General features: G+C 52.0%; 1 protein-coding gene across 4 annotated transcripts in view; it reads left to right on the top strand.

Annotated features, from left to right (window-relative positions):
• ABL1 (ABL proto-oncogene 1, non-receptor tyrosine kinase) overlaps positions 1 to 23,964 on the top strand; it is a 75,424-nt gene that overhangs the window by 31,386 nt on the left and 20,074 nt on the right. For 2 of the 4 annotated variants that reach the window (XM_013193979.3, XM_048053312.2), the window contains 2 exons: positions 20,157 to 20,330; positions 21,068 to 21,363. In XM_013193979.3, coding sequence (XP_013049433.3) covers positions 20,157 to 20,330; positions 21,068 to 21,363 — 470 coding nt within the window. Of the gene's footprint in view, positions 1 to 8,505; positions 8,642 to 11,635; positions 12,101 to 20,156; positions 20,331 to 21,067; positions 21,364 to 23,964 lie in introns of those variants that run through there. The other 2 variants (XM_048053301.2, XM_066981040.1) reach the window with 2 other exon arrangements.

The following is a 23,964-nucleotide window of genomic DNA, read 5'->3' as shown; positions in this document are numbered from 1 at the left end:
TGCGGCTGCTGCGCTTTCAGCTGAGCCAGACCAAGCGAGGTGCGTCCGAGGCAGCCGCCCCTTGCAGGTACGGTTGGCCTCTAGAGGGACATCTCCAAAAATAAAAGAACCGGTTTCTGGAGAGCCAAGAACGGAGAAAAATGAGAAAGCCTGGCTTTGCCTGTTGGGGTTTGCTGAGCAGGGCAGCTCGGTGTCTGGGCATCCTTGGGAACGCCACCAGGGAGACTTGGCACTGGGTTACCTCACTGAGTGCTCAGCATGAACGGTCCCATCTGTCCTGCTGGCCTTGGCTGCTCTGCAAAACTAAACCAAAAACCTTCTTGCTCCCAGGGTTTGCCTCACTGTGGGTAGCTTATTGCAAGCTGCTGGCCGCTGAACGTCTGCAAGAGGATCCTCTCTAGGCTTGCAGTTCCCCCATATTTGCTAATTTGCTCCGAATATACGCCCCTTCCCCGAGTCCGCTTCCAGTGGGTTGTTTGTTGATCTACGTATTCTGCATATACAGACTGTTCCGTTTCTTTATCATCGGGAATATAAAAACGTTTTGGGACTGTAACGTACAACTTCCAGCGTAATAGTTCAGCTCTCTCGCTGTAGCTATTACATTCAGCCGTGAGAGCTTCATTAGTTCATTGTGATTGAAGAGTGCTCTGTTCCTCAGCGATGCTTATGCAAATTAATGGCTCACATCCTTACAATTGAATTTAAATATCTATAAAATTTTAGAGTTAGGCAAGTAATTGCACTGCACTCTTGCAACTTCTGTGAAAGTTTTTTTTTTTTTTGCATCTGAGGCCATATTTCAAACCTGTGACCTCATTCCCATAAAGCAAAGCTATTTCATTACATCATAGCTGTGCAATTTGACTTCTGATAGCTGATATTTGCATTTATGTTGGATCCATTAAATACTTGTCTGCTTAAAAAGCTGCCAGGCATGAAACACATTGGCTCATAAATGCTTAAAAAAATATATATTAAGAAACCCACAACTGGTATTCTTTTGGCCTTCTTGCTGGCAGTTTTGCTGAAAACAAATGAATTGTAGTTTTCACTTCCATCATCGCCATCTGCTTGGTTTCCAGAAAAAATGATTAATGATTTTTTGCCTTTGCAGCTGCAATATTTTATTAAAGTCTGACTTCACTAGTGATACATACGGAAATATTTCTGCCGTTAACTGGCGTTTATCAAGCCCGCAGCAGGTGACTAAGGCCATACTCAGATGCGGGCACTCTCCTCGCGGGATCTTTGCAGGGTCCCCTTTGTGCAGTGAGAGCAGGTCACAGTTTGTAGTGGCCAAAGAAATGCCCGAGGAGCTTCGTGTCCAAGATCTCCTGCCATTCCTCTTGCTTCGGGGCGCCGTGGTTTCCGTGTTGCTCCCATTCAAGCTGGGCTTCAGATACACTGGATGAGAGGTGTGTGGCCCCTTTGGGGCAGGAGGGGATCACTCTGTGTTGAAATGGTACAAGGTGCCCGTTTGCAAGCTTCGTGTAAATGCTGAATATTTTAGCTTAATGTTTGTTATCCTTAGCAATAGCCAACCATCCCTGAGCCCTCCTGCACTCCAGCACTAACATCCCCTGCTGCAGCGGGCTAAAACACATCTTTTATCACTTTATAACTCTAAATCACCCCTTTTTTTTTTTTTTTTTCCTTCCCCGAACCTCTTCTGTCACCTACCTCTCGCCAGCAAATCTTGTGAAAACAACATCCCTTGTGATTCAGCTCCGCTGGCTGTCTGGCACCGGGCTGACGCAGTGCTGGGGAGGACCCCTCCCACGCGCCCCGCGCCAGGGACGATTGCCTAACCCCGCTGCGAGCGGGATGCTCAGCGATGGGCTCAGCAAGCCTTCCTCCCATCAGCAAGCCTTCCTCCCACCGTAAAGCCTTCCTCCTGGCACGCTGGAGAAGGTGATGCTGAGGCTGACAGCAGAATTTTCTTGGCCCCAGAGCAGCGGAGTTAAATTCCTTCCTCAACCATAGCCTCTCCGTACCCCCTCCGTGCACCCAATTATCCAGATTAAAGAAGAAAACAAAAAGGGATGATAGCCCAAATTTTGTGAAATGGCTATTTTTGTACGTTGAGCCTCAGATGGCGTTTGACCCTTCATACAGATGGTTTCACTTAATGTATTTTGTTTAAACAATCTCTGTTCCTGGAAGTGGTTTCAGAAGAGGCCGTTCCTTGTTGCTGCTCGTGTTTGCTTTTTCTCGTGATATTACAAGAAGCTCGAAAAGAGCAAATTCAGAGAAGGGCGGCATTCAGCGCTAACAAGCGGTCATATATCCCAATTAATAGACTGTAATTGTGTTGACTCATTGCAGCTTTCAAGGCTGAAGTGGAGTGGGGCGCTTTTGTCATCGTGCTGTAGAGCTCACTTCATCTCTGGGAGTCCCAGTACATTTACGTGGAACAGCTCATCATCTGAGAGAGCTCCTGGTTCCTCTTGGGACAGGCTTCTTGGTGTTCCGACACATGAAAACCTTCCCTTTTTCTTGGGTACAAATGAAGTGTTTCTGTGTGAGGGAGGTAAAATATCCGTTATCCTTGGACCTTTTCACGTTTGTTGTGATTTCGGCATGTGCAGGCTTCTCGCAGGTAGCGCAGGATGCCTCGTCGACGTTGAACATGCCCGGCACGAGCTGTGAAAAGCCGAGAAGCCTGCCTCGAGTTCAGCTCAGCAGTTTTTAGCCTGTCCTCCAGCTGCCACAAGGCGTCTTTGAAACCAGAGCACGGGGACGCTGTGCAAGAGGAGTAAGCCAAAGGTGGTTTATAAGCTGGAGGTGGTGCAGCGGGTGTATGGCTGAGCTTTCACGTGGTCGCTGAGCCTCCCGCCGGGGGATCTCAAGGCCCGATTAGCGGTCAGCTTGTCCGGCAGCCTGGTGACCTGAAAATCTCGTACACTGGAACGAAGTGGGGGCACAAGCACGGCACCAGGTTGGTCGACTGCTATGGGAGCAGCCTGAAGAAGAGCTGGGAATAAAGCTGTGGTGTCTCTACTCCATAAGTGTGTGTTTAAGCTGAGTGCTTAATTTGCCCTTCATTTATTTTCCTAAAATATTTTCCATCTTAAAAGCCAGATCAAGTCTGAGGGCTTGACACTGAGCAAACGGGAACCAGGCTATTATCAGCTCTTTCCGAAACGACAACCTGATAATCCTCCCAGTGCCTTTGTGACATCCTTTTTATAACACTCCAGGTGTAATTACAAGATGAGAGCTCACATAATCTGTGGGGCTTTTCCTCTGCGCTTTCGCTCGATCTGATAACCGGTATGCTACACGGCTTGACATCCTTTTGCGTTACCTCTCTCGAGTGCAGCAGTGGCTTCGTATTCCCCTTGACTCCGGGGCTGCTGGAGATTTCTGGGCTGTTTCTTTCTCCAAACCTTCCTCTGCTTTGAGATTAATTTTAAAACGGGTACTGCTGGCACCCTAACTAAGGTACACGTTGGAGGGAGGGATTAGGGAACACAGCAGCTCTTTCACTCTCCGAAAATCCTCTGGCCACGTTCCAGGAGGGAGACTTGCACAGACTGAGCTGAGAAGGGAGGAAATGGGGACGCAATGACCCACCGAAAACCAGAGGGCTTTCTCCCTGGATTTTCCTACCTCTTGTCAGCTCAATCCATAGCTTTCCGTGTCCTTTAACAGTGCGTGGTGTAGGCTGCTCTTGGTTGTTCCCTTATTTTGGAGGGTTTAATCGTTATTGTTGTCATAACGTGACCCAATGTATCTCAAGTTGGCTGTGCAGGCAGAGGAACTTCTGTGGGCAGTCTGAATGTGCTGTGGCCAGTGAAGTTCAGTCTGGGATTTCCACGCTAAATTTCAGGTGTCATCCAAGTAACCCCAATTTAGAGATCAGCCTCCACCTGGTAAAGTGAAATGGAGGCGTGTCTGTTGTATCCTACCTGGGCAATAGGTGATATTTTCCATTCCTCTTGTAAGATGCTGGGAGAGAGACGCAGCTGGAGAAGATGCTGGACATTGTTTATTTTTACTGGGAGCATTTCACGGCTTTTCCTTCACAGAGAAAACAAGAAGAAGATAATATCCATAAGAACATGTACGAGAGGTGCTCACCACCTGCAGAAGTAGCATGTGGTTTACCTGACTCACGCCCCCGACGCCAACCTGAGCAGGCACAGCGGGGAGCTCGAGGAACTCCCTGCTGGAGCATCGCCTCTGTTGCAGCACTGTTGTGTCCGGGTAGCCATCAGCAATGGCAGAATTTGAGGCTTTGCCATCCCACACTCGCTCTGGGGCATGTGCACTTCCTGAGGCTGGCTGCCGTGCTCCCGTTTCAGGTGGAAGCAGCTCTCTATGCTCAGTGCCTCTGGTCTGTTCGATGGCGTTTGACCGATTCCTGGTACACATCGATACGTTGCCCACGCCCACATTCACATTTATTTCCTTTGGAGCTGTTTGTAGATCTTTCTTCGGGAAAGGTCAGCAAAGTTAAACTGTTCATATGACTCAGTACTCATCACTACAGATAATTTTCTTGGTGTTTTCAATCAACAGCTCTCCTGGCCCCTTTGGGACCCAGCGCCATCATTTCTATGGCTAGGCAGTGAGGAACACTCAAATTCTTGAACGGGCTACCTACCGCACGCGAGCACTGGTGCCAGCAAAAGGGGGATGATGGTATTGTATGGCAGGTATTATACTTTGTGGTGGTGCTGGTTGCTTGTAATCATTTGCGTAGGTCTTCAAAAACCTACTTTTGTCTCTGTAAATGATGAAGCAACGAAGCTGAGCCTCAAGCACCGGCTGCGGCAGCTGTAGGGCGAGTGTGAAGCAGGGTCGGAAGCTCATAGGATGCTGACTGTTGCTATACACCCGTGCTCGCGCACTTTTCTTTATTTTCTGTCTGGTATGCGGGCAGACAGGATCTACAATCTTTCTTCATGCCAACAGCAGTAAACCTCAGACCACATGTAATATATCTGCCCTGCGAATGGCTCTGATTAATGACAGACAGGTAGGGTGAAGGGAAAGGAGCTTTGGGTTTCTCAAAATACACGGAGGCGCAGAGTGTGGGGTTACCGGGATCGGTAGCACAGGTTTCTTCTTTTACACCATCTTTTATTACTTTCTTGTATAATTCTTTTGCCTGAAAAGGCAGAAAATGTGGAGGCATTCCACAGCCTCATACCATGTTTTAACTGAAAATGTAAATATGACAAGTATTGTATTCTACACGTACCAAGAAAACCCGTTCTGAAAGGATTTAATGTAAAAACTTCTTCCCTGATTAGTTCTGCATCAGGTTTTGGTTTTGTGTTAATGGTGCAACCTAGAGGGGCCACTACTTTGGTCTTCCAAACCAGTTCAAACCCCGTGAAGGTTCTGCGCTTGGGCTGCGTCCCGTTACGCTAAGCAGGAAAATGGGGTGCCTCTTTCTGCACCCTGCCTGCTCCTGGACCGGGATGGAGATGAGGGAGATAGATGTGTCCGCCTCCACCTCTGCTGCTCTCCAAGGGCAGCTGGCTGGGACCAGGAGGGAGATGTGTCCGCCTCTTCAGAGGCATGACTGTTCAGGATTAGACCCCTGGAGAAGCGCCAGCCTGGCCATCGGACCGATGCCTGGGCTCCCAGTAAGGTACTTTGCTCCCCAGGCATTACTTGACATCTTCTCCCATTTGAAAACCACGCTGTGCTCCACTCAAAGCATCGATGGACGGAAGGTTTTGAATATTGGCCGGACACGCTCGGGACAGGTTGATGTTCCTGATTTGCACGACAGGATCTGGATCGCAGGAAGGCGTGCGTGTTTGCGGCCCCGTTCGGCTGCCACGGAGCTAATGCTGGCGGAGTATCGCCGCCTCCGCGTTCCCCCTAATCCCTGCTGGGGCTGAGGCAGCGCTGGTTCGCAATACTTGTTTTCTTTTCCTCTTCTCCCCTTCCACCCCCTCCTCACGTGTAATCTGATCTCCCAGGCCTGGTCTTCTGCTTTGGCAGATTTTTCGCCTCTCGAGTGGAAGGAATTAACTGCTTGCTTTCTGTTCGGGAACAAGGCGGGTTTTACTGGTCCTCCTGGCTTTTCGGGTGGACATGCTCAGCCGTGCACAGGATAACCCACGAGGTCAGCACCTCTGAACCCCCTGGCGCACCCTGGTTTTCACTTTTCATTCACATCTCCTTGCCTTTTCGGTAAAACAACACGGAAATGCTCCCACTCAAGCTCTGAGTCAGTGTTGGGCAAAGAAACGTTTCTAAAAATCTGGTTTCTGACACTTTGGAAGTATGCATCTCCTCTGATTGTGTCCTGGCTCCTCCGGTCTGGCAGCAAACACCGAACTTCAGCAGGATCCCTAAGCTGGTGTGACTCTACCTAGCGCTCAAACTCTCGCTCCCCACTCCACCTCTCACAATTTTAATAAATTGGCTGGGCAAGGAGAGTTCAGCACTCAGGGTAAGGTGGAGTCAGTGTTATTTTGTGTCTTTAGGGTAAGCCTCTATCTGTTTTTTCCAGATCTGGAAGTTGCAAGATGCCTCTTTCTTTTTCTTTGCCTGCAGATGTTTCAAAAAGCTCTTAATGGAAGAGGCCAAAAGCTTGTTCAGTGATTTATAAAGAGCCCCTTCGGGCTTGGATGAGCCTTGCAGGCAAGGGCTGGTAACACAGGCAGCTCAGTGGAGCTCACAGCCCATCTTGCTTTTTTACCTGGGTACCAGGAGGACGGGCCAGCGCTGCAGGAGCTCAGTAGGACCTTTTGCCTTGTCACTACCTTAAAAGAAGGATTCTGCCCCGTTGCTGGAGAGGAATCTCAAACAGTCGAACATCCCACCTCTGTAATCCCACCGCTCCTCGGCCGAGTCCTTCGGTTGTGAAGATTGCAAATAGCAAACATCTGTTAAATCAAGGAGGAACAAACCCCAACAAATGCACATGCCGTATTGCAAAATCGTTTGTTTTTCTCTCGAGGTCTCCAGGGGCCTTCTGGTAACCTGCCTTTGTTGTTGTTTCTTGCCTCGCAGTCCAAGTGCCACAAGTGTTAATATTTCATGGCGTGTGCAGGTAGCATCTGGGCTCTTGCTGGGCTGCTCACAGCGTGCGAGATGCTGTCTGAAGGAAGGAAAACACTCTGCCCTCAGGTGCTGGCTGCCCTTTACTCAAATCCACGTGTGATTGTCTTGGCTTTTTTGGGGGGCTGGAGGCAAAATGCCTAGTGTAGAGGGAGCAGAAAAGTATCGGAGTTGTAGTTAAGAGGCTCTTGTTTCTAATGTGCTATTCTGACTAGCAGCTGTCCGTGCTGTTGTGAACAAGGCAGCTGAATTTTGAGAAGAGCTTAAGATGGAAAGGTAAAACAAGGGGCTCCATAAGTGTTTGTGCATGAACCACGAACGGCAGAGATGCTGCACGAAGGCAGGAAGCGAGCAGGCGATGGCAGCGTCAGCAGAGTGCACCTGAAATAGGACAGTGCTGGAGAAATTCACACCACTGAAGGCACAAAGGTCCATGTGGGCAGAGCAGAAAACCACTTGGGCCCCCTGTCTGGGTCTGCCTGTTACTGGTGCTGCTGGCCTGACTGGTGCCTGCCGATCTCCGAAGTCAGCAGCAGCCAGAGGTCCTTCAGTATCCCGCTCACTTGGGCTTTCTCCTTAGGTATGTGGACACACTTGGAAAGTTTTAGCGGGCTAACACAGCCCCTCTGTGTGCAAACAGACACGGCCAAGGACTGTTCCCACCCTCTGCCCGTTCCGCGGCAGGTATTGCTAACAGGCCGGGGAGGTAATCGCTTTTTTGTGCAGCGCCGCCGCGGCTCAGTAAGCAGCGAATGGACGAGCGCCCTGCAGGACTTGTTTCCTCGTGGAGGCGTCAGTAGCTGCAAGGAGGCAGCGAGCAGTCCCTGGGGCTGAGAGGTGACTGACCTGAGAGAAGTCGTCTAAACCTGAGGTGGCTTTTATGGGCCACCGTAAAAATGAGGATGTACGCCCTGCTCTAACCACCAGCCTCTGGCTCCCAGCTTGCAGCATGCTGCGGCGGGGCTCTCCCTGCTTACCAGGCACAATGCACTGCAGGGCCAAGGAGGCAGGCTTTAGTAGCCAGGATTTTAGATCCTGCTAGTCCCCTCGATCGGTATCTTCCAGAAGGCTTGGCACATCCTGTCTGAGAGTAGACGGAGAATTTTAATGGTGGAAGATCTGAGAACCCAGAGGAAAATCAGAATCTGTCAGGCAGAGCCGGCCCAGCCCCCGGGAGAAGAGGCAATATTGCGCTTGCTGTCAGATCAAAGCCCAGCTTTGTTACAGCTGTGTCTGCAGCACATGCTGTGTCACTCATAGATTTCAACATAGGTTTCTTTGATCGCTTTCATGTACATGTATATTTGCGATCAGGTAATGGTGTTAGATGTGTTGTGCCACCGCCTGAAAGATTTCATCAGAGAGCGCTGCAGTATGGCACGGACCTGCTCCTAACCAGAGAGATGGTGACCTGTGGGTGCCCAAAATCCTGAGTAACCCTAGTGCTTAAGAAGGAAAATGCATCTTATAAATGACGTGATTGGATGTATGGAGCAACAAAAAGAGACAGCAAAGTGCTGTACAGCCTGTGTTGAGCTCCCTAACACCGTGGGGAAATCCTCAGCTGCATTTACAGAGGAGCAAGATGAGGCACGGGTGACCCGTAACGGTAAGCAAGAACCTGCTCTTTTGCTGGGGCACTCCTTCACTGCTTTGCTTTACCCACTATTTTGTGCTTGCCTCTGTTTCAGGACAAAAAAAGTCCCTTGAAGGTACCTATGAAAAAATCCCCAGTGTTTGGGGCTTCAAACTGTTACCTTTCTGGCTTCAGAAGGGGGTTTTAAATTTAAGCTCTGCTTTTAAACGGGTGACGAGCAGTCAAGCTGTTTTTAATGGTATCGCAACAAAATTCACTCCAGTTGTCTGAACAGGGTGGGATCATGCCAAAACTCACTTTCTGCTCACGGAGCCCAGTCCTTTCACTGCGGCTGTCGTGCATGTGCATGTGATTGCTCTCTTGGAAAGAGCTGTCCTGAAATTTTGGGTAGCTTTAAGGACGTGAAGAATAAAATAGCCGTCCGCAAGAAGACGCTCAGACGTGGAGGCAGTCGGTTAAGGAGGTTATGCTCTTGTAGGAGCCTGAACAATAAAGGCTAGCGGCGTACTGGATGGCATCAGCAGGAGCATAGCCAGCAGGTTGAGGGGAGTGATTGTCGAGCAGGACAGAGGGTGACAAAGCAGAGCAGGTTGTCCCCGAGCAGACGATGCCCAGGGCAGGGCAGGGCAGGGCTTGACACCGTTTTCTCATGGGTGCTGAGCAGCCAGACGTGGAGCAGCGTTTACAGCTTGCAGCGCTGGGTAGGTACGAACATCGAGGTGTGGCGTGCTGCAGGCATGGTTAAACTTTACCTGGCAAGGGCCAGGAGCAGCCTGGTGTAGCCCTCAAGCTAGCCGTGCTCTGAGCGGGAGGCTGACCTGGAGACCTTCTGAGGCCAGTCCCAACCAAAATTGTTTTGCCGTTGCAACAGCGGCTGAGTGAGAGGTTGCATCAGTCTCTCTGCAGTCCAAATGTCTGCACGCTTTTCATGACTGACTTTATCCGAAGATGCATATATGACAGACATGAAAGGGATTAATAGATGTCAGCCGTAAGAGTAGCAGCACTTGTGTGACACCACCAATGTGGCTTTTATTTCTGTATCGCCAGCTAATTTCCTAGCATGCGCTAACTGAGGAGTGTTTGCTCCAAAGCGTTTCCAGTCCAGCTTGCCATGACACACATGAAGAACTGCTGAAGGATGAAGTTTGTAGCAGAGGGACCACACAGGCCTGTCTGCATGGAAAAATAAAGGGAATTAATTTAAGGGTTTATCTACAGAGGAAGTTATCCCAGGAAAGCTCTTTGTGTTTAACTCCCTGAGTGGATGCGGTTCTCCTGCAGCGAGGTTCTTCTGCAAGCGAGTTAATTTAACTTGAACCGAGGCATTCTTCGTCTGGAATAAGAACCCCAGGGGTTCATCGGGAATGTAATCCGCCTTAATTCTGCCGGCACTCATTGTAGTAACCTTAATCAGAGCAGTCGGGGGGCGGCCTTTGTGCTTCCAGGGGAACTGAACGGGAATTTCGCGTTCCTACAGCTGCAGTCGAACAAGGCAGGGCAGGGATGCTCGTCACGTGGAGAGAAGTTGCGTGCAAGATGCCTGGTCTGCTCTTCAAATCTTACTTCATCCCGGTTCCCTAAACATGACACTGGGCCTGAGCACGTGATGGCTGAGCGCCTCCTGCCATTTACGTAACCTTTCTCCTCCAAATCTGCCTTGTTTTTTGTTTTGGTTTGGTTTTGTTCTGCACAAGCTCTTGGTTGCAGCGTCTTCTGAAGTTGGGTGGGCAGGGAACAAGCAGGAGGTGTTGGTTTCTTTTGAAACACGCTGCCATGAAAGAGAAAGAAATCCTTTAGAAGCAGAGGGAGGAAGGCAGGGCACGGGGAGAGCTGCGGCCCTGCCTCTGTAACGCACTGCCGGCTGCCAGGGGGGGTCCAGGCACGTAGCCTCACCTCTGTTTGGGCTGTCTGAATTTCAGGAAGCTCAAGTTCTCTCTCTTTTCTGGCTTGTCAAAGGGGGTTATCCATGCCCGTCTGCTTTAGGAAGAAGGGTGAAACCACTTGGAATATTGTGTTGTCCTCACCGTAAACATTTCTCTGCTAGAAATGATGCGGCTTGTGGTATTTTTGAAAACAAAAAGGGCAAATGTTATTATTGCTGTTCAGTGTGGCATGAGCTGAGGGCTGACGGTTCCTTTCCAGGATCAGAAGAGTGAAGCAAAGCAACGCTGCAAAACGGTGCCTGTGGACTCTGAGGGTCTGCTGCTCTGAGGCAGGGTCCCCATACGCTGGAAGCACCCGGTTTCCCCTCAAGTATGAAACGGTTGAAAATTTTGGAGGGCAAAAGAGCACGAGCTCGTCAGTAACCTTGCCGAAACAAACCGTCAGAGGTGAAGGGAGGCCTTCAGGGACAAAACGGAGGATGTGTCCTTCGAGGATGTGTCGCTTTGTCGGTCCCGTGGGCAGCTCCGCAGGTGGCTCCGGAGGCGGCCTGGGCCCTCGGAGCTCTGCTCCCCTGGGCACCCCGAGCTCGGGGCAGCAAACGGGGATGTTTTAGCATGAAGGTGTAGCTGTGTATGTGCCCAGATGTCCGTCTGCGTTACAGGCGGTGATATAAAGCACAGGCAGGTACAGAATGGACATAGATCGGCCTGGGGGGGGGTCCAGGCTGGACGTTAGGAAGGATTTCTTTCCTGCGAAAGCGGTCGGACACGGGACGAGGGTGCTTGGTGCTTGGCGCCCGGTCGGCCTCGAGGATCCTCGAGGGTGCCTCCCACCCGTTCGTTTAGCGGAAAAGCCACGGCTGCTTTAGCGAGGAGGCGCGATAACGCCAGGACACGCTGGGGTCGGAAACGCTTCCAGAAGCAGGCAGGGGGAAGTCTCGGGAAACCCGCGGGAGGCCGGCCGCAGGTGCCGCCGCGGAGGCCGGGGGGGGCGGGGAGGGGGCTCCTCTCCGGCCTCGCTCCCCGCACGAAGCCTCCCCCCCCGCGAGGCGTCGGCGCCTTCCCGTCGCGACTGTCGCGACAGCGGCCGGGCTCGGGGCGTGCTGCGGCAGGAGGAGGGTTAAGGGGCGGGGCGGGGCTCGGCAGCCGCCGGCGGGGAGGCTGGGGCGCGGAGGCTGCGAGGGGGCCCTTTGTTGGCGGCCTCGGGCGACTTTTTGGGGCGATTTTGGGCAGCTTCGGGGAAAGCTCGGGCGCTCCCCTCCCAGCCCGTCCCGCTGGAGGAGGCCAGGAGCAGGGAAGATGGCTGGAGGAGGCTGCCCGAGGGGGGAGAGGCCGGCCCCCGGGGCTTTCCTCCGCCAGGGCTCGTCCTTGTGAGGGTGCGGAGCGCGGAGGGTCCGCAGCCTTCTCCTGCCGGGCTCCGTGGGGAGGGAGAGGACCTCAAAGGGTGGGGGGGGTGGGGGGGGGAAGGGAGACCGGACAGCCGAGGCCAAACTCTGACAAATGAAAATGTTGGAGATCTGCTTGAAACTGGTGGGCTGCAAGTCGAAGAAGGGGCTCTCCTCCTCCTCCAGCTGCTACTTGGAAGGTGAGCGGGGCGCCGGGGCGCAGCTGGGGGCCAAGGGGGGCGTTTGGGGGAGATTTGGGGGTTTTGGGGGGGGATTGGGGGGGATTGGGGGCTTTTGGGGGAGTTGAGGGGGGTTTTGGGGAGCTGGGAGAGCCCGCTCGTGCCGTGGGGTGCGTGCGCGTGCGTGTGTTGGCGACCAGGTGATTTTCATTAGGCGCCGTGTACAAAGGGAGCGCGGCTCTACCATTTATGGTTGTGAAATGTCAAGTGGTCTCCGAGCCGACCCAACAAACAACGCCATCGCGGCAGGCCCGGGCTTTATTTTTGCCCCCAGAAGGCTCCAGCTTCTCTCGGGAGCGAGAGGAGGGTGGGAGAGCGACTCCGGGCGAAGGTGGAAAACCCCTCGGCGCCCGTCTGCTCGCTCCCCGCGTGCGTCGCCTCGCGGGCCGGGAGCTCCTGGCCGCCCCTTTCCGCTCGCTTTTTGCGGACGGTCCTGCAGCCGTCCTCGCGTGATCGCTTTCAAAATCGCGGGCTTGAGTCACCCCCTTTGTAGGAATTGACATCGGAGTTGATGCGGGTGGCTAACCGAAGGCCTTGCTGATAGAGGCACCAGGGAGCGCGGCTTGAGGCCCCCTTGCTTTGCCCCTGCTGGGCTGAGGGACCCCAAAAAAGTCCCCCCAAATCCAAGTGGGGGCTCGGGACCCTCTCCCGAAGCAGCCAGCAGCACTTTGTCCCGGTGACCAGGGGGCTCGGCCGGGCCCCCCAGCACCAGGGGAGCACAGCCCTGGGCTGTGCCCAGGCGGGCGATGCATTCTTGGGCTTCTTTGTGTCGCTGGATGTTACTTCAGTAAAAATAATCTGCGTGCCAGGAGTACTTTGCTAACTCATCAAATCAGAGGGGAGAAACGCCACCACCTGATGCGGCGCGGCCTATGGCGAGCGGCTCTTGCTCAACTCTCGAATATTCAGCGGAGAAATGTTCCTCGGAAATTCATAGGTCAGGAATCCCAAAAACTACATACAAACGGCTTCTCGGGACAAACGGAGCCGGAGGAATGCCGCATGGAGGCCGCGTTCATCGGCCGCCCTTGGTGGCTCCGAATAGTTTTCTGCTGTCTAAAACCAAGGGACGGTTGCCAGAGAGGAGTTTTTTTTTTTTCCACTCTCGGTCCTTTACGCCCCTAATCCCGCTCACTTAAAGTTTCAGAAACTTCACGGTGGGCGGACGCGTGCCCTTCCCTACGGGACCGGGTTCCTCGGTGAGCTTTTGGGCCTGCGAGCGGCGTGTGGGTGCCGTGCAGCGCTGGTACCGCCGCGCCGGGGCCGGCTGCGTGCGCAGCAGGGCTGGGCCGCGCTGGGCCTCCTTCCCGAGCAGCTGCATCTCTCAGCGCGGCCCTTGGAGGATAGGCAGAGCGGTTCGGGGCCTCCCGTCCCTGCAGAAGCGAATGCTGGGGGATGATGTTACAGGGGTGTTGCCCTGGCTGTTTTTTGCAAGTCTTCTCTTTCGATCGCGGGGCAGGCACTGCCCCCTCCCCACTGAGCAGCGCGGTTGCATAATGGGATTAGAGCACAGCTCGCCTCGCTCCGGCCGGGCAGTGTCGAGTTATCAGCGTGATCAGGCAGTAAATACTGCGCGATTTTCACCTTCAGCTTCGCTGGGCCTGTGGCTATGTATTTATGTTTCACGACGGAGTGGGAAACGAGCACTGAAGGAACTTTTAAACAAACTTCTCTCGAAGTATCTCAGCTCAGCACGGGGCAAAGCTGCAGCCAGCACCCGCGTTCGTGTGGAAGATGACCAAACACCACGACTGCGACCCTAATGCTTTTCCCTGCACTGCTGTGACAGCCGCCTGGGACAGCGGTAGTCCAGGCCCCACCACAAGCGAGTCTGATGGAAGCCGTGCAGGCCTACAGAGGCCCGAGGGGCAGACCCCAAGAGGGGACAGCCGCGTGTCGGGGCCACCAGCCACGTCCCCGAGCTGTGTGGGGCGGCCAGGCCGTTCTGCGCGCGGCCTGCCGTCGCGCCGGCGCTTCGGAAAAGATTAAGGAGATCATGGCGATATCACTGAGGATTTAAGGCCGCTCGTGTTGTCTTAGCGGCGTGGGAAGCTGCTGAGGACATGAGAGGAGAACTTAAAGAGTTTCTTCCCCATGGTAGACTGTGAAACAGTAGAGAGCTGCTGAGGGGATGGAAGGACCGCTAGTGGCATGGAAAGCCAGCTGGAGCCTGGAGGATAGATTCAATTTTACCTAATTCGATTTCTTTTGGTTTTCATCTGCTAACAAAAACATGACAGCGTTTGATGAATAGCATGAGTCCAACAATCAAATCTGTTTATAGTATTTTCAAACACACTTCTTGACGGTATTGTCTTGAGGTCGGGCTCTAAAATAGAGGTTAAAAATCTCCCTGCAGAGCTGATTCAGAGTCAGTTCGTGTAGGTATACGCACACGTCTTTGGACCAAGCAATCAGAACTGTTTCTTTTCGTGGCGGTCCTCTTCTGAAAGGCTTTTACACCCTCCTCTCTGCGGGAAGGAGGACTGTTGGGTTGTGAAGCCCCCTCCGTGGAGGCCGGGGCTGCGTCCTGTCGCAGGGCGCTCGCCGTCCACAGCCGGGCTCGCCTGCCCGCTGGGAGGCTGCGCCGTGCGTCACTCCCGGGCTGCCCCGAGGCCTTGAGGATCGCCTGAACTCCAGCAGAAACCCTTTTCGAAGCGGTTACGTGATCGCTGAGATTCCACGTTGCTGTTTGAGCTGGCCATTTTTTGCTCTCACTTCTATCGGCGCTAGTAAATATTATTTTTAAATGTGAGAGATCTGAACTTCTGTCGTCTGCTTCCTCCTTTTCGCCTTTGCCAGACTGAATAATTCCTCCCTCACTTCACACCAAGAAAGGGTAAAGAGTGGAAGGGAAGAGGCACAGCAAACTGCTGCCAATCTGATCTGCAAACAGAACGTGTCCATGTCCCAAATAGGGGCTGAAATAGTCTCGCTGCCTTTTTGGGCTCGCTCTACCACTGAAAAGCAGAAACCTTGTTTAAAACCTGTCAGCATTCTCTGTGCAGCTGAAAACCGTTCTGGGGACACCGGTCGAGCCCTTTGTTTTCCAACTGCAACCATTTCTGCCCTGCCAGCTGTCACACTGCCTGCGTGTCTTCTGTTTTCAGCGTGTCTCGTTACACTTAGAGCAGACGAGCCCGGGGAGGAGCAGCAGCCCGTGGCCGTTGCCCGTTCCCAGAGGGCTTCTTTTGACACACTTGGGCACGTACTGGCCAGGTTCTGGTCTCCGCAGCACCAGGGACTCATCCTGCTCCTGGAGCAGCTGGGAGCAGCGTTCAGCCCCGCGGTCAGTCTGCTGGGAGGCACGAGCGCGTGCAGTAGGAGCTGCTGCCTGCCAGGGAGAGCCTGCTGCTTGTTTCCTCCCTTCCTCGGCTGTTTTCCCCTCTTGGCCTCTCATCTGCCATCACTCAGTAGAGTTCTTGCTTTCAAATACGTTTCTGGCTCTGTAATGGCTTGCTCCAGTGGTTCTTGCCTGTCCCATCCTTATTAAAAATGTGGCTGATGGTGCTTGTTACCATTTCCCATGGGTCCTGGTGAGGGAAGTATTATCATTTCATATGAGGAACCAGAGCTGTCTTCAGACCTAAAACTGATCATCCATGGACACGTTCATCTTCCCCTAATGCTCTGGAGCTGCTTAGTGAAATGGGGAAATAAATCTCCCTGATTCTTCCTTGGTGTTTTCTCTCCCCAGGGCTCCAAAATGGGCAAACCTCACTGCTTCTGCTCTGTGAGCAAGGAATCCAAACAAAAAAAAAAGAAAAGTAAAGTTTTCAGAAATACGCAAGCATTGTTTGAAATTCAGGTGGATCTAGCTACTCTTTGCTCTTCCTCTCCCAGACATTACAACCTCAGGTTGGGCAGCAGCTTAGTAGCAGATTTGGGAATAAAACCTAAATTTCTGCCAGATCCGCTGTTCCCCTTTATACATCTGCAACCGCGATTAGCTGGAGAAAGATGGTATTTACCCTGTCACTGAGCGGTTATAAATGGAATATACTCAACAAATAAACTCCAGTGGAACCTGCAGGATCATGTAAGAGTGAACTTTCAAAAAAGAAAAAAAAAAAAAAGGCAAGATGACAGAATAATATTAGACAAGATAAAACACTGCACTGACAGCGAGGGGCTCTTTGTGCCTGGGCAGCAGAGCAGGAGCCCTTTGAGCCCTTTGCAATACCGAGCTCCAGCGTGAGCCTGGGGTAGGGTGCGGGTGCGGGACGGGCTGAGCGTGACCTCCCTGGAGGGGACGGGTCTGGAATCCAGCACAAAACCTTCCTTTTTTTTTTTTTTTTGAGGGATCTGCTTTGCAGAGCTTTTTGTAAATCCGTATCCCATCAGGCACGGAGGAGCTGTCAGCGGCCGCTGAGGAAATCACCGGGACGGAGGCAGCTCCTCCACCACGTGTGCGCAGGGCCGGGAACGCCGGGCGGACGAAATCTGCACAGCTCTGCTCGGTTCATCGGCCTTCCTTCCAGGGACGAGGAGGGCAGGGGGAACGCAGGCAGAGGGAAAGCTCGAGGCGGCACGTGCTGTACCTCCGGAGGGATCGCCGAGTGTGTTCTGCACTCCCTCGCTCTGGAAACCTTGTGGAAAAAATGCCAGCGCAGTTTGTAAGCCCACAGGATGTTTGCTTTGTAGGGAGACAGGAGGTCTCTTCCCTCCCTCGGGACTGCCCTGCAGTCAGCTGTGGAGGAGCCGCTGGTAGTTCAGTGCTTTTGCCTCTCTTCCAACCCTTCGCTTAAATTTTTCAGGAAAGCTGCTTGCAGTGGTGTCGACCAGAATTGTTCACGTCTGAGGGCTTCTTACGCCCTAGCAGTGATTCATGACTTCGCATAAACAGTGATTAGCAGGAGATAGTTGCACTTAGGAAACCTTTTAGCGTACAAACATAAATACCTCCTGCTGCAAACTTAATTCAGGGGGAAAGGAAGGCATTCGCACAGCCAGTGCCTCAGAGTAAGAGCTCTCCTTGTCTCATTTCAAAGTCTGCTCTGATAACTGTGTGTCGTTTAGGTGGTGCTAGCGGAGATCTGAGGTACAGCGCTGCCTCTGGACTCCTCCGGGTGCCACCCTGAGCACGGGGTGATCAAAGCAAGAAGCGAGAGCCGTGCAGGGAGCAGCAGAAGGGCAGGTGGACGCGGGGAAGGAGTCACGGTGATAAGCGAAGGAGTTAAGGCTCGCTCCTCACCCCGTCCCTGAGCCAGGACACCGTCCCGCGGGCCCAGCGGCCGGGCTGACTCACTGGGAGGAATCCGGCCCTTCGAAGGGCTTGGCAGCGCTGTGAAATTACAGTTAAGGGCAGTGGTAGGAGGTGAAGAAGCCGGAGTGTGTTGAAAATGACCCCCAGTATGTTTGGACAGGAACATCTGAGTCCTGCTCTGAAGGGCTGCAGCGTCTGGGCAGATTTCCTTGGGAAACTCTCAAAGAGGGACAAATGCTGTTGACAGCTGGCCGTACACAGCACCCAGAGGGACGTGTCCTGTCTGGTTCTCTTCCCTCGTGGTTTTGTGTCCCGGACCTGTTAATAGCCTCCCCTTGGGGCCCAGACCTTTAGAGGAGTGTTTTGTCATGGTCCATTGAGCGTCTGCTGCGCTCACGTCCCCACAGCTCCACTCTTTTCGTCTACACTCTTCTCCGTGCTGACCTGGGGCCCCATCCTTCCTTTCTCGTTGTCCTTTAATAACATCACCACCTTCCCTGCCACCTCCTGTGGCTTTGGGCTGCTGCCTTTTGGGGGTGCAAACCCTAAGCACGTGGTCAGGTCCCGGAGCCCGGCTGCACAGCGCCCTGCGTGTTCGCTGGGGCCCTCGCTTGGTTTCCCAGCGTCGCAAATTCTCCTCCGTTTATTTCACAGCCTTGCTCTTGCCAGCCGTTGGGTCTGCAGACGCTTATCACCGAATCGGTGGTTGTAGGAGTGCCATGGAGCCAAACCAGTCTTTCTGGACTTCCGTATGGCCGCTTGGCGGGTGTTTTCAGCCTTGTCACAGGGTCTGACCCGGAGCGCGTGCACCTTGGCATCCGCGGAGCGCCAGCCCCCGGCACCGCTCCCCTCCCGCGCATGAGCCGTCCCTCGCCGGGCTGCGATCATCGCGCTGCAGCTGGAGGGGCGCCCGCCTTGGATTTCCTGCCTTCCTGTTGAATCAGGCCCCAGTGGGGGAGGCGTTTTCCTTCCTCCCGGAGGTTACGGCCGCCCCACCGCCCTGCACATACGCGGGGCTGGAGCATCGCAGCGTCGCCGCTCCGCTTGCAGCCCCTCGCTGCCCGTCTGCTCCAGGGGGTTGCTGCCGATGGGAGTCGCCCCCGAGTATCTCCGGTCATTGCAGTGCCCTGTGCTCGATAGGGGAGCTTAATGGGCTTGGCAGGATCAAAGCGCTTTCATGGTAAAATGATTATAGCTCCATTTTTTCAGAAAGTAGATTTTCTGTTTCTTTTCTCACTGTCCCTCTCGAAGCAAACCCGGAGTGCCAAAGTGTACTCTCCTGCAGGAGACGGGAGGAGGAAGAGTGTAGAGGTTTCAAAATAAAAACCCGACCATGCCACCACCTTTTCTGACTGTGGTATGACCACCGGAATCGTTTAGGAAGTGGTATTGCTTGGCTTCTCTGATTCACTATAAAAATATATCTCCCTGCTGATATGGTTTGGCCAGGAAAACAGGCCCAGCAGTGTGGTGTGCGCTTGGGTTTTTCCTGACTGCCCACTTACGTGGTCTCACCTTTTCCAAAGAACACACAGCGCTCGTGTTCGTCGGGAAGCACCCGGGGGCCTTTTACCAGCAGCGACCTGACCACCACGGTGAGGACGCCAGGCTGTCTGCGGGGGAACACTGGCACTTTTACCACCAAAGCTCAGAAAATAACCAGATTTGTTATTGTTTGGAGTTCTTTTATTATTACTATATGTATAGCGTTCTTATACAGCATTTCCCCATTGTTATTTGGGCCTGTCCCAGCCCACGCTTGACTGCCAAAGGTTTTCTGGTGCTGCTTGTGGCAGCTCCTCGCTGCTTACTGCCAGGTTTGCAGACCAACCACGCTGTTACAGGGGCGGTTTGCTGTGATGGCGTCTACATTGCAGCTCCTCGCTAGTTAGCGCTAAAAGCACGAAGGCAGAGCTATCCTCCAGATGGAGGGCAACCCCTTACAAAAATAAATGAGGTTTGCATACTTTGTTACCCTGGGCTTGTTTCAGCACAGGCACCGCTTTGGTGGGGCAGCATGCGGGGCCGTCGCTGCCCCGAACTCCTGGTGGCACCCTGGTAATTCCCCGATGTACTTGGACTTGGCTAATATTTACTGAGTAGTACACTCAGCATGCCACAGAGTGCAAAAAGCTTCGTCGATTTGGCTTTTACTCACCTGTGAAAATCAGTTTTGGGGACTGTGTTTTTCTCGAGGCATCTCAAGCCTCCTAAAAACGTACAAAGCGCAGCGTGCGCTCTCGCCGGGCGCTGCTTTGGGGAGCAGCATGCAGGAGGGAGGCTGAAAAAAGGGCCAGCCTTTACTCAAGCAAGATGAGAAATGATTTAAAACACTATAAACGACAGAAGTATGTACCCAACTCTGTACATCCCACGTCTTCACAATCTCATCCTGCCTGGCTCTCGGTGCTTCTTCGAGTTCTGGTGATTTCATTTATAGGATAATTAAGGGATTTACCTTTTAAAGGTCTTTGCTTTTGTTTTCAAATCTCCCCATTGCAGCAGCTGGGCAGGAGCCAAGGGATTTACAGAGCAGCAGGCAGCCTACGTGAGCAGCATTTCCTGGAGGGAGGAGAGGGGCTTTCCCCGACCAGCAGGGAGCTTGAGCCTTCGGGAAGGGCTGCGGGGGCCCCGCAGCTCGCTGGCGAGGATGCTCTGTGTATGTGGCACCGTCCGCCTTTGTCCTCTGCCACATGAGGAGCACACATGTCAAGAAAATGAGAAAAATCACAGCGCGGGGGTTAACCAGCTGGCTTTTATCAGCAGAAATGAACCTCCTTTTTCCTCCCTCTCTCTCTCTCCCCTCTCCAGAAGCCCTTCAGAGGCCGGTAGTGTCAGATTTTGAGCCCCAGGGCCTGAGTGAAGCCGCCCGCTGGAACTCCAAGGAGAACCTCCTGTCCTGCCCCAGTGAAAATGACCCCCACCTCTTTGTTGCACTGTACGATTTTGTGGCGAGTGGGGACAACACTCTCAGCATAACTAAAGGTAAGGCAACTGGGCAGAACGGTACCGGGAGCATGTGAGAAGACATGGGATGAAAAGCCACTGGGGAACAACTGAGTTACACACTAAACACTATGGAATTTATTTATTTTTTTAACTGTGGGAATTCTTTTTAAACAAATAGAAATATTTCTTGAAGTCATAACCTTTTAAAAGGTTAAAAACTAGCTGAGGTTTTTTGCGTTGGCCAAGACTGTTTGTCAAAGCTAAGGTCTCCACTAGGAGCAAGATTTTGAGCAGAGAAATCAAACTAGGCTGACCCTAGAGGCTGGCCTCTACCATTTTCATGGTTCTCCAAAATGCAGGCTTTCTTAGAAAAATAACCTTATACAGGAGGTGTTTTCTTGCTCAGTCCTTCTGTTCCTTATGCAACTCCAAGTTGCATCTATTTACTTTGCTAATCAAAACGATTTTTTACTGTTTATCCGTTCCTGTTGTAGTCAACTCAGTTCAAATAAAATTTGTTGGGATCTTCTCTCAGCTCAAGCAGTATCAGAACTGCTATGGAACTGCACGGGAATTTAACAAACTCTTGAAGCATTCATGTCGCTTTATTTGGCTTCTGTGGTCCACTCAGGCTTATAGCAATGCATGTGGTCCCTGCTTGGTCAGGTACCTGTTCTTACGGGAGATTATTTAATGATCCATAGGGCAGAAAGAACCCACCCTTTACTCCGCTCCCAGGTTTGCCATGTGTAAATATATTCTCTTGTCCTAAGGTGAAAAGCTCCGCGTCCTGGGCTACAATCACAATGGCGAATGGTGTGAGGCTCAAACGAAGAACGGACAAGGCTGGGTGCCCAGCAACTACATCACCCCAGTGAATAGTTTGGAGAAACACTCCTGGTATCATGGACCGGTGTCGCGTAACGCCGCCGAGTACCTTCTGAGCAGCGGCATCAACGGCAGCTTCCTCGTGCGGGAGAGCGAGAGCAGTCCAGGACAGAGATCTATTTCCCTGCGATACGAAGGAAGGGTGTACCACTACAGAATAAACACTGCATCCGACGGAAAGGTAGGCTGCGGGCTGTCCACACTGTTAACGAAAGCCTTGCTGGTGTACTCTGTCCGCTGAACGCGTGAGGTCAAGTAGCAGCAATTGAGCTGTGCAGTTCCGAGCCCCGATCGCAATGTTCAGCATCCGTCGTTACAATAAACTGTGACATTCCAACAAGGCTGTGACAGAACAAGCTTATTCCTTTAGCAAACTGGTGAGGTACAGTGCAGCTCAGTAGCGAACCACTAAGGTAGGAGACACTAGAGCTTACATCAGAGCTGGATGCAACAAATCTTGTCAGTAAGGTATTCTAACAGAGGATTTTCATTGCATGTGTTCTAAAGGTAACATCTTGGACTGCCAAATCAGAAAAGTCTGTTGCTGATAGTCCTGTAAATATTAGGGACAGAATACCTTTTGAACTATTCTGCATTATTTTAAACTACTATTTTGATTTCTCTACAGCACTTCAAGGTGATTATTGAAAGCGGGTAGGCACTTTCATTGTTGTTTGGGCCCCCTTTCTAGTGTCATCTTTTTTTTCCCTATATCTTTGTGTACTACAGCAGTGTTGCAATGCCTTGCTTGATGGATGCTGCAGAGAAATGTTAACATAAGCGTAGTTTTCCACAGATTTTCATTTGAATTTCATGGAAACATTTCTTCTGGCATTGGATTTCGGAAAATTTTGTTTTTAATGAATCTATTTTAAGCAGCGTCACTTTAGATCCTCTGCAGAAGTTGCAGTGTGGGTCTGGAGCATGGCTGCTAATGCTCTTCTTGCCAGCATCTACTAGTTGACAGATTCTGTGCCATTAAAGTACTTTTAAAAGAAATAAAAAAAAAGATTATAGTATTGTCTTGCCATAACCAATTTTCCTTTGTCCTGTGAGAGCTGTATTCTTCATACAGCAGAATCTGTAATATAAAAACATAGGGAACAAAAAATATCGTGTTTGCTATTTATCAGACTCATCACTCTAAAACCTTTAATAAGATAAACAAATTTTATTAATTAATGGAATGCTTTTGGTCTGCTTTAGCAAACAGACTGTAATGGAGACGATTGCTATATTATTTAAGGCGATGGATTTCTTCGTTACAGTGCTTGAGTTCTTTTTTCGTTCTGTGCAGACACACTCTGTGGTCACATCAGCCCTGAGAAATGCTGACAGGCTGCGTACTCCGAGGAGTACATGGCAGTCTGGAATATTATTCCTCCTCCTGTCTCTGTGCTTGGTAGCCCTTTGATTCACATTGATGCTGGCAGATGAGCAGTGTTCACAAGCGAACACTTTGAACCGCGGCCTCCTCCTTTTGGTGTAAATAACCGTGTGTCCCTGGTGCTGTAGCACCTTCTCCTTTTTCGCTGTAAAAGGGTTTGGCATATGAAGGCTTTCATCCCCGCAGAGCTGTTTTTATCCCCCAGAACAGTTCTGCAGAGCTACAATAATCTGCTCAGGTCTGTAGTAGCTGGGTTAACTGTTCATTTTCCACAGAGTTGCTTGAATTGGTGTTTTCGACAAAAGGTGCAGGTCAGCATGAGAGCTGTGCCTGCGGGGCTGAGCGAAGAGGTGGCCGCGGTGCTCCCTCTGGCCCTGCCGTCCGCACGGAAGGGGCCGTTCACCATCCCCAAGCCTCAGCGCTGCAATTCAGCTTGTTAAATCGCATCGATTTCCATTTGTGTTAACGAAGCGAAGTGCGACAGCTCATCAGGAGCGTGCTGCCAGATGCCTGCCTCTGCTGTCCACCTCCACCCGGAGCTGAGCCAGGGCATGCCATGCTCTTCCAGTGCCCTGTCCCAAGCTGCTGAAGCTTAGAAGCAAGAGAGTAAAGAAGTAAGAGAGTGCTAATGTCCCTGCTTTCCCCTTGTGAAATGGAGGCTGCTGCACAGCATCCCCGCTCTGAGCTGCCGGGGCCGTGCTCCGTTACCCATTTCGCAGCTAAGCACGGCTCTGCCGAAGGGCAGCTCTTACCTCCGGCTCCCCGGGCACCTGGGGCTTCCACAGCCCGCCGGGTCAGCAGTCAGCCTTCTGAGGAATTCACTGCAGCACTTGCAGACATTGAGGGTGAACGGCCTTGGTGGGTGATACCCTGTGACTGCGAGAACAGCGCACGATCGGCCCAAAGAGGTTTTACAGAAATAAGAGGAGCAGCTGCTGCTTGGCGCGGAGGGGGGCCGTGCATCACACAACCTCCTCCAGCCTGTAGGGAAAGTGAAAGAAGTAGGAAGAGATTGGAGATGCATATACCTTAATTTTAGCACCGTTCATATTAAAGCTCTGGGGTTCAGTAACTTTAAACAAGTAATTCATCAGGGGATTTCTTTTATTTCCCACTTTAATGGGTCATATTCTTCCGGACCACCTTTTAATGTTTTTTTTAGGAAGACATTCAGAATGACCTTTCTGGATTTGGCTGGCACAGCGCAGCTAGTAATCTGGTAAACCACTTCCGTGGAACAGAGGCCTTGGGTTTTCCTGCCTTGATGGTACTTGAGGCAAAACCTCCTGTTGAGTAACCAAACTGAATAAACAGCGCTGTCCAGCCCGTTCTTCAAATCCTGCTATGCTCAGCATGAGGGACACAGGACATGTCTTGACTGAGTCTCTTGGAGCT

Source organism: Anser cygnoides, chromosome 20, assembly GCF_040182565.1.
Source record: "Anser cygnoides isolate HZ-2024a breed goose chromosome 20, Taihu_goose_T2T_genome, whole genome shotgun sequence".
Classification (NCBI taxonomy): Eukaryota; Metazoa; Chordata; class Aves; order Anseriformes; family Anatidae; genus Anser; species Anser cygnoides.
Note: the sequence above shows the minus strand (reverse complement) of the source record. Positions and strands in the feature narration are given on the sequence as shown.